Here is a 16,886-nt window from a genome sequence, read left to right as displayed (position 1 = left end):
CTACTTTGAATGGATAAAATGAATCTCAGTATTTTTGCACTCTCACTTTCTCATTTGCGAAAGTGCTTTCTCATTCGGAGTTCATATTGCCACTGTCGAAGCGAGTGAGAAAACAATAGTTATTCAGTGAACAATGTTGATATTGAAATGAAAGATCGTGGACAATTTGTGAATAACAATAAAAAAAATTATTCAATACGGAGAAGTCCATGATGAATAATTGATGAATGCAATTTTTTTAATTTGCATATGTTCAATAAATTTATACTTTTCCCAAGTAAAACGCTGTCATATTGATTCAAAGAAATTTCTTGAACATAATTGACTAATCAGATGAAATGTGCCAGTTCCCTAATTACGTTTTCCGGTTGTGTCCCGAATTAATCGATGATTAGTACGGAATTTATTGGCCGTTAATGCAGAATTCATTAGGCTAGTGTGCAGACCACTGAAGGTCGATAATTATTTGTCATTTCTCTTTTTTTATTCGCAATCCAAATATTTTAAAAAAATCAATAAATATTTTAAACCGTGTTGATGCGTATGGGAAAATTTGTCCTGATTTTCCAGAAAATTATTCTCTCACTGAGAATAGTTAAGTTAGTTGGAAATAAATTAAATTGTTCTCTATGAAACTAAGGAAACTATAAATTATACAATTTACATGCACGAATCATACGGACATCGGATTCTGCACGTACTTTAGTGCATTAGGGCACCGCCGGGTGAATTAGAGAGCAACGAGTATGACATCGACCTTACTCAGCTAAATAGCTACAGTACAATTGCACTTCGGAATAGACGAGGAAGAGAGAGAGGGCCTCTGTAGTCTCGTGACTCCAATATGTGTCTATCTATTCGTGCAATCTCATCGGTCGATGCCCTAACACGCTGCCATTCACTGCGTATTTTCAATCTGCAAAAGAGCTTTGTGAAGAGATGAAGAAGAAAGCGTTGAACAGAAATAATAAAAATAGAGGGATTTCGAGCTGTGTCGAGCTGTTTGTGGGCCTTTTTATTCTATATCGAGTGTAACGACAGTGCATTGGTAAATTAGCATCGCATTATCAGGAAAAAAATCAATGTCAACGGATAAAATTCCCGTGAATTCTTTACGAGTAAAAGTGCGATTGAAGCTCATTTGCACACCCTCTGTGGAATTGCTTGGACGAATCGGAAAAAGAGACCAATTTAATCTGTATCTACTCGTTGTAATTAATTAGATATGTAATCGTGAAATGTAAATTTCAATTCAGTGGCTCCATACGAATGAAAAAAAAAGGAAAATTCACGTGCGAATATTCTGCAGTTTTTAATAGATTGAACATGGGAATAATTCGGTGCTGAATATTAAGCTTTTGATTGGAAATTTTAATGATTCAGGGAATCCTCCCCTTTCCGCTGCTCCACAATTTATTTTATTTAAAATTTTTACCAGCCATGAAAATTCCATGCGCTGCTATATTTTCAATAATATTTTAATTAATTCCTAAGCGAAATGAAATTATGGAAAATTTATGGCTTGTTTTTGTTTCTTTTATCAACGTCAATACTTTGACAGATGTGACATTGAATAATCGCAATGGGAATTGTTTTCTCTCCGCATTTTGGCGTTGATGTGAATCTCTACGCTGACGAGTAGAGAGTATTGTGTAGGAATGAGGAGAAAAATGTGGTTTGCCTTAGGCAGATATTTGTAATACTTGTGCGTGTGATCTCTCGACTCCATGATGGTCCCCCTCCGAATAACCAGAGAGGTGAAAGGCTCTGCGGTGAATATAGGACACACAAAACTTGTCTATACGTGGGATTCGCAGCGTTTACTTTGAAATCCATTGGATATGGGAGTTGTAAAGAAAGAGATACAAATTTGTGAAGGTGGAGCGGATGGTTATGTATGCAAATACCTCCAGGAAATTATAATTTTCGGAGATGAAGGATAAGAAATATTCATAAATTATGGTTTATTTATTTCTCCCATCAAACGTTAAATTTAGAACGCCAGGAAATTATTATTTTTTAATATTCATAGAAGATTGAATAATTATCATCGATGTTTTTCATCCTTTATCGCTACAAACGCAATCATATCATTCGCCAAACCCCTCTTAAACCACCTATTTATTAATGTCAATTTTGCAAAACCCCCGCGATCAAATACTTCATTTCATTTCCCGTCGTTCTCACCCTCCGGCATCAGCAATAAAATTATCGACAAATTGTTTATCCCCATCCACACGATAATACAAAAAAAAAATGATATCGATTTCTCCCCGGATCTATCCAGCCGACCACTCCTCCCAAGTACTCGAAAGATAAATCCACAATTTTTCTCGTTCTTCGAATCGTGGAGAATCCGAACAGTGTGTATTGTATAAAATCCCAAACCCTCTTTCCAAAAACTCGCTCGTACTCGTTTTCCTTCTCAGTTCTGGATGGAATCGTAAATCCGTCTCAGATCTTGGTTTGCCAAGCTCACGAATTGTCACCACGTCTGTTGCCTGGTAAACTTTTCTTTAAAAGCTGAAGCTGTGGATAGAACAGGGACCGAGGAGTAGGAGGTATTCGCGGTGGAGAGCACTTGAGGATTAGTGGCAAGTGTGCTTTGGGATCGACCACGGAATTGAACTGCCTTACTACTGTCCTCTCTCTCTCTCTCTCTCTCTCAGGCCCTGTCTTGCTGTTCACTCCCTCTGGGAACTTCTTAACTTTGCCAACAAATCATTAGCTCATTCAATCTCTCGTTTCCCGCGGCATACATACCCCTTGGTGGAGTGCAGAAGACGCTGGCTGCACGTATCGAAACTCTAAAGTACCCCCTCTCAACTTTTCGTATAAATTTTATTGCCATTGTGTACAATTGAGTTTTCATCAGATGTGTATTTTATTCAATATTCCTGGCTCACATCCATTAAACAGGCAATTATATCATGGATACTGTCATAAAATTATTCTTATATAGAAATGCACACTCGGAGTCTACAGGTGAATTACGCTGCTCAGAAATAATTAATTATTCCATTGCAAAGAATCGAATAATTATTCGGCTATTGAACGGATTCGCATTGAGCAGGGGTAACATGCACGTTTTTGGTTTAATCATTGCCGGAATTCAATTTAAACTTCATTTGGCACATTCAATAGCCATCGGGCAATTTCTGCGCTGTTTATGAGTACTGATATTTGAATTACTCACTGAATTTCAACGATTCATTGAGAGCTCGCATTATTTTAAAATCCTTTCAACTATCATGAGCTTTGATTCACCCGTAAGAGGAACACAAATCCAGTAAGTGATTATAATTTAATTCATTATCAAAGCGTTTCTGAAATTTTTCAGTCGGATTGGAAATTCTGGACGATTGGGTTTTCCGGATGATTGAGTTTTACTTGAAATTTTCTAAGAAATTGTCTGACCATGTGATGTCCATAAAATGCATATATTTTTTTCAATCGCGTTTATCCTCGGATAAATATCCCTCAAAAAGAAATTCCAACACTCGCAGTCACCGTTCAAAGCCTTTATCAGAGAAAGCCACGAGGTGGGTTCCGTGTGCCGACCAAAGGCAAGATCAACGCCCCTTGGGTCAGGGTCAGTAGCCTTTGCCACTCGTGTCTCGTATTGTGCGCGGCCATACTTTGATTATAGGTCAAAAAAGGCATTCCAACACATTTTTCATTTTTACGAACAATCCAGTGGAAAAAAAAAATTCACGCAACGGGGCACAATCTGCGAACGTATTTTCCATGTAGCTTACAGCATGGTAGGATTAAAACGATTCCCGGATTGTTTTTACCCGGTGTAGGATTTTGATGAACGACTTGTAATCGTTGCCCTCAACACTGAAAACCTCCATTCGCCGATATTTTCCCATCGGCTAATCTGATTTTTTTTTATTCACCTTTTTCTGCATTTGCTGTACAGTTGTAAATAATTCCACTTACAATTGGACGATCGTTTCGTGTATCATTTTATTTTATTTACTTCAGGGATTACGAAAACAATGAGAGAAAAGACTTTGAAGGAATCAGACCCGTTATCATCATTTATCCATCTGCACAGCAAAGTTTAATACATCCCCAGAAATTACGGTAATACGAGACTCATTATTAAGCTGTTAAAGAAACACTAGAACCCGAGATTGTTACAATGCTGATGAGAAAGGCTGAAAAAACCTTCGCTCCTCAGTGAGAATAACATTGCACCGTTAGTTCCAGACGAGAGAGCCCACCGGACCGGGCTATCCTTTTCTGGCCAAATGAAGGTAAAGAGTTGAGCGTGTGTCTATGCCAGTCTCTAATTCATTCGTGACTGGCTTGACAAACTACTGTGGAAGGTTCAACATTCTCCATGTTACCAACAGTTCTAGTAGAAATACCGGTTAACCTTGAGACTAGTCTGACCGCTGTCTAGACTTGCTACTAATGTCTAACGTCTAACGCATCGTCTACCGAGTTTCTACCACTCTCACTATCGTTCTCGAGTAACCGCGATGTGATTATCTTATTTGAAACTCGAAGGGGAATTCCCTTTTACCGGAGATGACGAATAGAGTGTCTTTCAGGTTCTTTTTTCGGATAAATTGTGAATCACTGATTCGAAACTGTTTAAATTTATGCAGTTTAAATTAGAAATTTAGAGAGTGAAATCCCGGGAAACTAGACACCTCATTCATAAACTCGAACATGAATTTCTCAATTAATCAAATTGCAAATGCCGGCAATGTCAGCTGCGTGCAGCAGTATCCGGAACTTTTTGGCCGGCATTAGAGGAAGCTTCAACACCTGGCCACTGGGACAGAACAAGAGATGAGGGGGCGAAGAGCAGTGAGGGTGTGAGGGGGTTGGGGGTTGAGTTAGCACGAAATGAAACAAGTAATCGCCATTAATCCTCGAGGGAGTGGGAGAGGTTGCCACGACGTGGCTGAGAGGGCGTGCAGAAGGTAATTAGAGTGGAACGTGATCACCACGAAGCTCACGAACTTCAGTTCGTTCAGAGCCACCGCTTCTATGCCCCATCTCTTCTCACTGTCGCTACTCTCTATATGGGTATAACGAGGTGACTTTGATAAGAAAGAGATAGAGCAGTCGATGCCTCAGCTATAATTTTTTGGATGCTGATGTTAGGCCAAATGATGAAGTCTCAAGTTGTCTGAGATACTCATAGAATTGATAAACAATTGTAGTTTGATCGATCCAATTATCTCCCGGTGGCAGAGGAATAAACTAATACCATAAAATGTAATAATTCAATATCACTTTTCATCCACAATTTTTCACAGATTGGAAAATTCCCTATCTGTCGATATTATTCCACTCCGTTGCTCGGAAAATTGATTTATAATTACCACCGTCTAGCAGCTTTTCTCTCCCGTAGTTTTCCCTATATTTCCTCACTCCCTAGTATTTGTGAGTGGTGCCCCGACGTTACTGATGAACCATTAATGAAAATTCCCGGCGTATCGATCGATCCCCAATATTGGGGAGTTTGTTGGAGCCCCTGAACGAGTGAAACGGGGCTCTATGTGTTTTGACAGCTCGACAGGGTAAAATTATGACATCACGTGCTGCTGAGACCATCAACCCATACACATACACTCCACTCAGTGATAATGACTGTTATATCCGGGTGGAAAATTCACCGTCAGATAACTTGTCCCATTTGTTGTATCGCATTTTCATTAAAATTATTCTCAGCGTGTATTAATGGATATTAATAGCCCAAGAATTCACCGTTGATTTTCATTCAGCCATCGCGATCATAAATATCTCATTTCAAATTCCAGTTTTGCCGCCACAAAGATTACGATTAATGAGCCGACGACAAGTACAAATCTAACTGGTGAAAAAAAAAATTCAACGAAGAAATCAAAATTACTGCAGGTCATTGACCTCAAAAACCAAGTGTGGTATATTCTTAGAGATTGCGTCACTATGCGAATCGGTCATTCAGGACGTCGAGAGACCCAGGAGTATCTCACGCCTCAGATCCATGAATAACTTATTATCAAAAAAAATGTGAGGTAGAAATAAAAATAAACCTGAGATTAATTGTCGCAATCACAAAAATGAAAGACTAGCGTTTTTGTACTCCCTCTCCGTCGTAATAACGCACACTCCCTCCAACCCCGTTATACTTCAGCCATCGTCTCCCAGTCGACAGAAACTAACAAAAGAGAAATACAGAAAGAGCAACAAAAGAAAGAAAAACTGAAGAAAATTGTCCGGATAACTCGCGAGGAATGTACGCCTCGCTGGCCCTGGATACGTCTGGATAGGAGGCAAGACTAGTGAAAAAACTAAGTACAGAGAGAAGAGTCAGTACGGCAAAAAGTCAGATCAATAAATGAAATAGGGAGACACGATGATACACGAGGGCTTCGATGTAGAGAAATCCGGGAAACAGGTGAAATAAAAACAATGAGAATATCGCGTATGAAACGATGAACGTAAAAAATAAATAAATATTCGTTACTGATAATTTTCATTTGCTTTTTACGTTATTGCAACATCGGTGGAGAATTTTCAGTGTGTGAAATACTCCTAGAAACTTACAGTTTATTTATTATCGAGTCGAATGAAAATATGAGGTGAGGTGTGAATAATTAATATTGGAAAGCGTGGAAATGCCACAGCTTCGAATATTTTTCGTCTGGGGCTCAGGGGAAAACGTGAACAGATAGATTTTTTGCTTATTCTTTTATTCGGGGACTACGAGGATACGTGTACAATCCCACCTAACGGGAAATGGCAGTTTCATATTTTTTAATTCAGTTCGAGAGTAAAAAAATGTTTGTATATCGCGTTGTAGAAGCAACTTATTTTTTACGCGTTGAAAACTACTTTTCTGCACTTGTATCGAAATATATTATTCGGAGACTTCTCCAACTATTGCACTCATTACTCTTCTCTTTTTTTCTCTGCAGAATTTTCCGAAAACTAAAGATTTTACTGCGAAAACTTATCCCCATGGTACTGGAAAACTTCAAGGAAAGATCTTATGAATTTTAACGGCTGAGAGGTATTCAGAATGGCAAAGGTAGGAGGAGGTGAAATATTCACCAGTAATATCACAGCTGTTTCGAAATTACCCGGCATTTTCAAACATCTCCATTGCAAAAAAAAAATTGCCTCGCGTCACCGAAGGCTGTCCTCTGATTGACCAGAGTCAGGACAGAATAAATTAACAGTTCAATACCGAGGAGGGAGTATCGCCTGTCATGAAATGGCACATCAATGCCACCCTCCGGTATTGGGAGAAGTAATCTCCCTCTAAGTAAAGCAAATGACTTTTAATCTGAGCTCTTGGCACACGGTCAAGTCGTTCTCTCGAATGTTATTTCACGTCGCTCTGATTGTCTTCTCCGCTTGTATTCGCGAATCATTATATCCGACCGGGAAGCAATTCCCTGTACCATCTGAAATTTCCCGACCCGTGATTCTCCTGTCTCTGTTGTCACTGACGACTGACAACGGCGTTATGAGCGCTGCAAGTTGTATATACAGGGGTTTGTGCCGTCCAGACCCGAGAATAAGGGGAAGAGCGAGGCGCCGGGGGGCCGGTAGGGGCAAGAGAGAGGGGGTGCACTCCTTTGTGAATGTCTACTTCCGCTAGACTACCCACTGGGGTAACGACAGCGACGAAGACGTCGACGGATGCGAGAGTACCGTATATTGGCGTATATGCTCACAACGCCTCTTATAATGTGCCATCAGAAAAGGAGAGGAGGGATAAAAAAAAAAGTCGTGAAAATATTTCTCTTCACTGGTGGCATGATGAAAACATCGAGTGGCAGTTTATTGGTGATATAAAATGGAGTAAAATAAATAATTGAATAACAGGAGTAAATGAATAGGATCGTGGAGGTACCAGTTTCTCACATTTCTCGCTTCGCTTGCTCTCCTGTCTTTTAATCCGTAATTTTTTTTTATACGAAACAAAGTTGTCTTTAATTTAGATGATATTTGTATTCGAATGTAGAGGGGAGTCTTTTTTTCTTATTTTCCATAATGGTATATCTCGCCTGAAACGAACCCGTGAGTTCACTTTACGGTACGAGCGAAAGTGACTGATGGATGTTTAGAACTTGAAAATTTTCTCGAAGAACTGTTTAAAAAATTCAACTTTAAATATATTAAACACTGGTTTACACAATCCGTCATGCTGTGTTATTGATCTCCCCCCCCCCTCTCCCCCTCTTTCGGTACTCATGCATCATTTACCCACCCATCATATTGCACTTCCTGCCCACACGGGTGTACGAGGTATATTTTCCTCGAAAAATAACGGAGTTTATCCCAACGATAGACACTCAACTTTATCGCACATTGCACTCCGTTTTATCATGAAAGTAAAAGTACTTTCATCTTCCTTTTCCTTCGGATTTCGACAGAATCAATATTTGATGTTTAGTGGATATATATCTCCATGCTGGTGGAGTGTCAGTAGTAAATAAAACTCGTGTTTACCGATGAAGGAGTTGATTGATGACGATAAGATGCGTCATCGTGGGAAGTTAGATATAATACTAGAATGTATAAATTCTCTAATACCCCCTGAATTAACAATTTTGATGCTTTAAAAATAATTTCCCCTCGAAAATATTTGAAAGCTGAACTGTATACAACTTCCTGATTAGAGCTATCACATGTGGGTGCTATTTTCACAGCACCAACGACTAATGATTTGGGAATTGTTCCACCGATTCGTGGGTTAACCACAATCGTTGACAGGGGGTGAAGCAGAAAGGAACAATGAATGTTGTGTGTACGCTTGGAAAATGTTGAAGAGCATGATGATACCCTGGGATGTACCATTCCAAATTTGAGTATCCAATTCAGCCGATCCCCATGTACCAGACTGTGTGGAAACATCAGTTATTCAGTATTCGTTCCATCGGAGAAAAGCATTTTGGGATAGGATCATTATTATTCACGTCAACATTTTCTCTTTCATAATTTTCTCCATCTCCCTGTTCCCCTCTCCGGAATTTCCATAAACCAGGAGGTAGGGTGAATGTGGAGCAGCGTGGGCTCTTGATACGTCTGTAATTTCGATGTCGAAAAATTGAAGTCGAGCCAATCACTGGAAATCATCGGGATTGAAAGAGTAAATTGAATTAAAACTTTGTTCCGTAGCGATGGACTTTCCACTAGCACTCAACCAGCGATTAGTTAAATTGATGAAACACTCAGTCCACTCAGCGAGGCACGAACGCCATCCCCCATCCACCCTAACCCCCGTACCGTTATTACAGTGAGGGTGGGCATTTTTAGTTACACGTCTGTATAGGCAAAGACCCATGGCAATTCTACGATTTTACGTAAAATCGAGTAGAGATGAAAATGCCCGTAAAGCACGTCTGCTCTGTCATCATGTGGTCTCTTCCACATGAGAATTTATCCCCCTCAAGTGCCCTTTATACCCACCAACGTCCCCATACCTTGGAAAATCTGCACAATACCATATCTCGCAAAATATCTTGTTAACTGCCCCATTGAATTTAAAATTGAATGTTCCTGTGATTTTCAGCTTGTGAATGAACTTGACGGACCGAGGTATATCTGTGAAACGGAAGTAATGGATGAAGTGGCACTGGCAGCGAGTAACCATGAGTACGCTTCGCCTGGTAACCACACAAGCAAAAACGGCAACGGCAACATTATCACTCTCACACTCAAGAATAACCACCTCATTGTCGAGACTGAGGAACGAGCTGTGAGTATATCAAAAGTGTGCAGAAGATGAAGGGGTGAAAGGGGAGAGAAAATGGAGGGAGAGAAAAAAATAAAGTTGGAGAGGTGAACGGGTGCGCCCGGGGCTCGACTAGAAAAAAACTTTGTGGCGTAAAGAAATTGGTGAAAATAGAATGACGAATGGGGAATTGTATAAATTTTACTTGGGAAAAAGTTCCAGGTACGTGAGAGGTGATAAAATGCCGGGAAATAGCTGGGGTAGAATCAATGTATTGAACAGCGAAATGAACGAATTAAAGAGAGAAACAAAATTATTATCTGGATTGCGAGTGGGGGTTTGCACTGCACATTTGCACTGCACGGTAAAATCGTAAATAATTGAAAAATTTTTCAGCTCCTTCCTGTCTTTCCGTGCAATAAAAAAAATAGTATTGAGCACCAGTAACCTAGAATCACAGCTGGTGCAAATCAAGCATTTCCTCCTTTTCCTTGATAATTATCCAATTAACCGCGTGTCTAGAGCTCATAAACTTGAGTGATAAACAACACGAAAGAGAATAATGACTCAATCGCAGTTTTACACTCAATAGCCATGAAAACAAACGACACGTCGCGAACAAATGAGAATACGATATATATATCAGGATCGAGAGTTTCCTCTCGGGTTACGGTTAATGATCGTAGTCCATTTAATCGTCAACTAAAGTAAAATAAAACGTGAGTGGCCGTAATCCGAGAAACACTTGACAGCATGAATACTCGTGTTTTACGATTTGCAAAGTACAATCGTCTGATGGTATCAATGCAACAGGTGTATTTTTTGGGCTTTGTCAAGACTTATTTTTACATTAGTACGATGCATTCAGCCGAGAATTGAAGTTGAGAACAAGGACTGGGGGGAGGGTATTTTAATGCTAAAGACTCACGTAGAACTTTTGAAAATCAAATTAAATTTCATCGAAAAGCCCGGGTATATCTTTTTGAATGGAGCTGCTCCAGTTCGCCAGTCGTTTTCCTTTTGATAGTGCAAGAAGAAGGGCAAGTTCCAATTATCGAACTCTTCCAGAACTCGTTTTCTTTGCCATTGAGAAGGTTACTAGGTAATTCTCCATCTCCGCCTATCTTCCCACTCATGCAGCTGGCAATGTTGAAAATGGTGGAGTGAAGAGAGAGAAGAGGAAGTCAAGTATATTGAGAGCTCATCTGTAGCTGGTGATCTCCCGGAAGTTCCGTGAGTCTCTCTGTCTCTCTCTCGTCGACGACAGAATAGCTAAACTATCGAGGAACAACGTAAGGGCGTGGAGTCGCAACGGGCATGGTATGAAGCTTTGATGGTATCTGCGGTGTGTTTGATCGTTTTGGTTTCTCGATAATCGTTTGGGGGATTCGTAAACAGATTTGGGAGCTTTTTGATTGGATTAGCGAGCTCGGTGAACATTTATCGATTGTAGAGATGATTCTGTGGCTGAAGGGAGGACGTTATCCGGAATAACAATTCCTCAGTTGATTGAATGAAGTTTTTGAAAGGGTCGCTTTGGTAACGAAGTTTGGTTGGCTTGTGTATCGAATTTTCATTTTATCAACAATATCAGGGAATCGTTCACTCGGTTGTCGTATTAGTGAAAAGCTCCGGAGCTTATTGAGAAGATGCGAAATAGTTTGGTGGTATTAATTTGCGGCAATTTGTTTGTTCTTGTACAGTAAAAACGAATCTGGGAATTTCTGAACTTGTCAAAGTATATACTGTTGGCATAGATACATCATTTGAATACATAGTGATGGTGAGAAATTAAGTCTCCTCTACCATGAGTTATACAATCTGAAACTGAGAGAAGACTTACTCTCACGGGATTTTCTTGATTCCCAAAAGCTGCCTTTCATATTCAACTTTTCCAACAGACAAGACATCTGTGACTACTATAGAGCATGTGTAACTGTCACAGAATGTGAATTGTGAATATATTCTCGTCACAATGTAGATACAATGAGAAAACTTAAACTGTAAAGTAAACTTATATTCATACTTCTTCGTATTTGGTCGCTGCATATTACCACATTTTGCGCGTTGACTATTCAACAATTCCTTTCTTCGTCTATGTCCACAGATTAAAAATTTAATTGACTACAATACTCATGACTTTCATGGATATTAAATCCCTTTTTACGCATCAGAAAAATTCGGGCAAACGCATTCGCGAATGTTCGCGAGTTTATCAGAATTTATGTTGTAAATTTGCACTTTAACTCGTTTAATAGTCACGCAGTAACCTACTTTTCGCATTTTTGAGTGATATAGACCATAAAAATGTTCATAAACTACAGTGCAACCAATTGATGTGAACATTAAATTACCCAGATTGAAAATGTACTATATTCTCCTACCTCATGGTCCCGAATTTTTTTCAAACTGTCCAGCGGTCACCCATCCACTTAGCGACATCACTTTGTCGTGCTTAATTTCCCCCAGCTCAGGTCTGTCAACTGTGACAGAATCCACATCCCCAAAGGACCCCAAGTCTCCGTTGAGCACTACCTCTTTTCTGCGTTCCTTTTCACGTGTAATAAAAAAAAGGATTACTCCCTTTCCGTGAGCTTACGATAGGACGAGAATTATTTTACCTCCTATTCGTACGGCCCTCAGGTGCAGATGCTCGTAAACTGCCTTTCCATGACTTCATCCCTGGCGGCGTTAATTGGCTTCTTTATAACTGGAAGCCAATTAACGCCATTCTGTTTTTCTTTCGCTAGAATTTTTTTCTTAAAGTTCCAAGTCTACTTTGGTCGTGTAGAAACAACTTGGTCAGCTGGTAAAAATACTCCCCAATAAATGTTTGACAATAATCAACCATTGAATCGTAAACAAGACTACTATTCAATGAATTCGTCTTGACTTAGAGTCTCATGAGTAGGAAAAGATCCTCCGCTATTTTTATACGAAAAAGTCACGCTTCTGAAAAAGATCGCTGTTATTTGGTGATTCCTCAGGAGATGCTTGGTATTCAAAGAAAACTTGGCTACTCCTTTCACAAGCCACTTTTGTTGGAGGCATTCACGGTTATTTGCGCAGGTTGTGTTGAGTCTGGAAACTATTGAGGATACGTTGGATACTATAAGCGACAGAGAGTAGGATAGAGACACGATTGTGGTTGGCGTGGCCACGAAGAGTTTGAAGCCTCTTTACAAGGCTCCCAAGGCACCTCTGGAAGGGATGTACCAAGAGTTAACTCCAGACATGGAGTTCTGGATGAAACTACTTCTGACTTACACAGCCCCGGTAACAGTAGGGAAATTGCTGTTGTGTTGTATTAAACGTCAGAAGGAATTTCAAATGTTTTTCGTACGCGTCTGCTCTTCTCTACATCTGGGCTCTCGGCAAATGGTGAATTTCTTACGAATGAAAAACTGGTGAATACACTTGAGTAAATGTCAAAGGTCACCTCATCGGGAGCCACTTGCAAAGGAGGTACATCTTCGAAATTCTCTCGAGGAAAAGCCCAGGGTGAAAGGTATAAACTGCATGAAACACGTTTGCATAATATTCATCTGGCAGTGTTCCAAGATACCCTATTTGCTCGCCACCCCTCTACCACCTGAATATCACTGGGACTGGTGTATCTCTCGATTCAATAAATACATATTTCGGAGTCTGTTTATGATCTCCTTTACAGTTGGAATAATAACTTGAGTTTATCGTGCATCTCCAGATGACGTTCTTTGTTAAATTATGATGAATTGTGAGATGCTGCGGGGGATTCTACTGTCTCTAATATTGGGTGAATTCATTCAGAGGTTAAGTTTTTGTTTGGGAACGGGGTAATAACTGTAGAGTAGAGGTAAATTGCGAGGGGAAAATTCAGCTGAATTCGTGTAATTACTTCGATTATTTTTCCCACCCAAATTTCAGCCAATAGAATTGCACCATTTGTTGATATTTTGTATAGCCTACCTCGAATATCAGCGATTATTTTTCCCATCCAAATCTTGGCCAATAGGATTGCACCATTCGACGTTATTTTGTATAGTCAACACGGTATTTCAGCGGATATTCTTGAAAATTACACTGGAAATTTTGCATGTTGATATATATAAAAAAAAACAAATGTTGAAGTAACCCTCAATTGTATCTGACAGATTAAATGGCAATTCGTTGAAAATTATGTCTCATGGTGCAATTCTATCGGCCAAGATTTGGATGCAAAAAATAATCCCCCGAATACCACTCGAACTTCGAAATTATCTGATATTTCCCTCAAGGTTCCCTGCAAACAAATAAGCTCGTCAAGTTTTCCAGAAAAATCACTCGCGCTTCGCGCTCGTGATTTTTAAACTGGAAAACTTGACACGTTCATTTGTTTGCAACGAACCTATCGGGAAATATCCGATAATTTCGGAGCTCTTGTGGTATTACATGCGATAATTTTTTGAATATTTTGGTAAACAAACGACACTTAACCAAATAAACCTCTTTTCATGTCATGGCACAATTCTATTGGCCGAAATTTGGATAGGAAAAATAATCCCCTGAATACCACTCGAGCTTCAAAATTATAGAATATTTCCCTCTAGGTTCCCTGCATACAAATGAAGTCGTCAAGTTTTTCAGGAAAAATCACTCGTGCTTCGCACTCGTGATTTTTTAGCCTGAAAAACTTGACTCCTTCATTTGTTTGCAACGAATCTATCGGGAAATATTCGATAATTTTGAACCACTTGTGGTATTATATGTGATTATTTTAATGATCACAGGATTTTAATGATCAGGTGAATTTTAATGACCATCCCTGGCTTCACTCAGTTGGAATATCTGATTTCATCATCGCCAATTATAGAATCGATTCCAATTAATTGGGACTTCAAATTCCACGTCATTGAAACAATAAACAATAAATTTTTTTTTCGTATTTGTATTTGGCACACAGGATCCATATAAACTGTTACTGCCACATAACAAAATTGTCCCACAACTACTTCAAATGATTGGAAAAAGCCGAGTGCTCTCCTCGTTCACCCTCTCAACAATAACGATGAAAAATCCTCCATAATCTTCATTCCCCCCAAACTGTCACCTCCCAAATTCTATTCTCAGGTGCTTCACCGTCAACATTCTGGAATGCACAATGTACCTGTATTCCCCTGTGTAGATTTTCCCTCCGTGCTAGGAAAGTCGAAACGCAAACCGGTATAACAATACATTGCGAGTCCCCCATGTGCCTCATGCCTTAATTTTTTTCTTCCAAACTCACCCTGAAGTCCCGGGGAAGTAAGAGTAGGTTCCCTGCTGACGTGGAACGTGCTTCGATAATCTCCGACGATCCCCACCAGTGCCATAAAAAGCCCTCGTAATCTTGCAACTCGACGATGTGCATTTGAAAGGTGAAAAAAAAGCCTCATAAAACTCACGGATCGTCGTCACGCTCACGTTTAAACAATCAAAGGAGTAAAGAAAATTGTGGAAGTTTGTTCCAAGAAGGGAGAGGTTCAAAGATGTCAACTTTATTACAGCAACTTGAGAAACTTCGTTAGGAAGTAAACCAGATTAAATTTGCCTCCCAACGTTGGTTACAAGCTAACAACAATCGATATATATATATATATATGTATATATATATATATAATATACATATATATACGCAAGACAGCGGGATAAAGGATTTTCATTATGAAACTGCGCTAACGTGTTAACAAAGTTTCAGTTGCCACCAGTGGAAAGTCCTTCAGGGGGTGAGAGTGTCTGATCGAAGACACTAGAACTCTCAAGTCTTGAGGAGAATCCTTTTGATTATGCTGGTTGTAATTAGATGCACATGGAAATGGTTGACACATTTAGTCAAGTTTCTACGAGAATGTTTTTCACCCAAAGTTCAACGACTAAAATTCATTATTCGATTTTCTCTCCTCGTTTTTCGAAAATGTCTCCAGTTTCAAATACCACCATCGACACAATTACAACGTCCCATAAAAAATGGATAACAGCTACATGACCAGTGCCAACAGGGCCGAAAAATTGAAGAAGAATATCACTCGATCGAGCTACACAATAATCATCTCTGAATATCCCCTCGACATTATTTAATCATCAGTTCCATTCCCCAATATTCTCTTGGTCGAATTAATTTTTCAGCGAACATTCACGGGACTCTCTTTATTCGCTATATTTCACTTAGATGAACTTTAATTATCCCACTATTAATACTTCACATCCCCCTACGGGAAGGATAAAAATTGATGAAGATCAGAAAACGAGGGGGTGGGACTGAAACAAATACGGAGTGAAATACGACCTCAATAATCTCCATAATTAACTAGGATCGAATCACAAAATTGAGAGTATTTCTTTCAATAAGTGAAGGATCAGTGTTACCGAGTGTGTAATTCTCTGTCACCAGTTTACTGACCGACTAAGTGGATGCAAATTGCCATAGAAAATGGACGCACATTCGCTTCCTATTTGTGAGAGAATTATAGTCAATGTGAACTCGCATATAATGAATGAAACCCTGAATACATAAACAGATTAAATTTAATATTGATTTTATTGGCAGGTGTACGGGAATGGTATTGTCATACTTAACAATTGTGGCTAATTGAAATTATTTAATTTTATATGTAATTGAGATATCTCCCCAATGATATTACCGAAGTGAAATTTCCAATAATTTTGTCCATACTTATTTCACTGAGTATTACATTTATCGGTGGACTCTTGTAACCATATAAATTCCATCTATCGATTTCCGCTTGATTGAGCGATTTGATTTGATTCATTCTGCTCCTATCGATGGAGATTTTTTATTTAGAATTGAATTTATTGGAGAGACGTTATTGTCATCGAACAGGCCACTGTAAAAATATCAGAAGCTGAGCTTTTTCGGTTTATTTTTTGAGCTTGGAATAACGGTAAATGCGCTTTTTTTCCCGGTTGACCAAGCACATTCCACTCAAAATCGATTGCCGAGCTCATAGGCATCCGCGTTTCGCATCGTTTCACAGGAGTTCAAGGTCTGTATCCCTTTATTATCGGGATTTTACACCAGTAAACGGGAAATTGACGTGTGTTAACGCAATAGTGATAACGCGTCACTTAATCTCACATAATTCTGACCAGTCATGCCGCTCACCATTATCTCCACAGCAAACCCTTGAACGAGAAGTTCACGCGCAATTGTGGTAAAACGCCATTTGACTGAATA

At 39.4% G+C, this 16,886-nt stretch overlaps 1 protein-coding gene across 1 annotated transcript in view; it reads left to right on the top strand.

The window, feature by feature from the left end:
- LOC135161437 (uncharacterized) overlaps positions 1 to 16,886 on the top strand; it is a 103,488-nt gene that overhangs the window by 80,925 nt on the left and 5,677 nt on the right. The window contains exon 5 of the mRNA XM_064119000.1: positions 9,533 to 9,718. Within this exon, the coding sequence (XP_063975070.1) occupies positions 9,533 to 9,718 (186 nt within the window). The remainder of the gene's footprint in view (positions 1 to 9,532; positions 9,719 to 16,886) is intronic.

Source organism: Diachasmimorpha longicaudata, chromosome 4, assembly GCF_034640455.1.
Source record: "Diachasmimorpha longicaudata isolate KC_UGA_2023 chromosome 4, iyDiaLong2, whole genome shotgun sequence".
Taxonomy (NCBI): Eukaryota; Metazoa; Arthropoda; class Insecta; order Hymenoptera; family Braconidae; genus Diachasmimorpha; species Diachasmimorpha longicaudata.
Note: the sequence above shows the minus strand (reverse complement) of the source record. Positions and strands in the feature narration are given on the sequence as shown.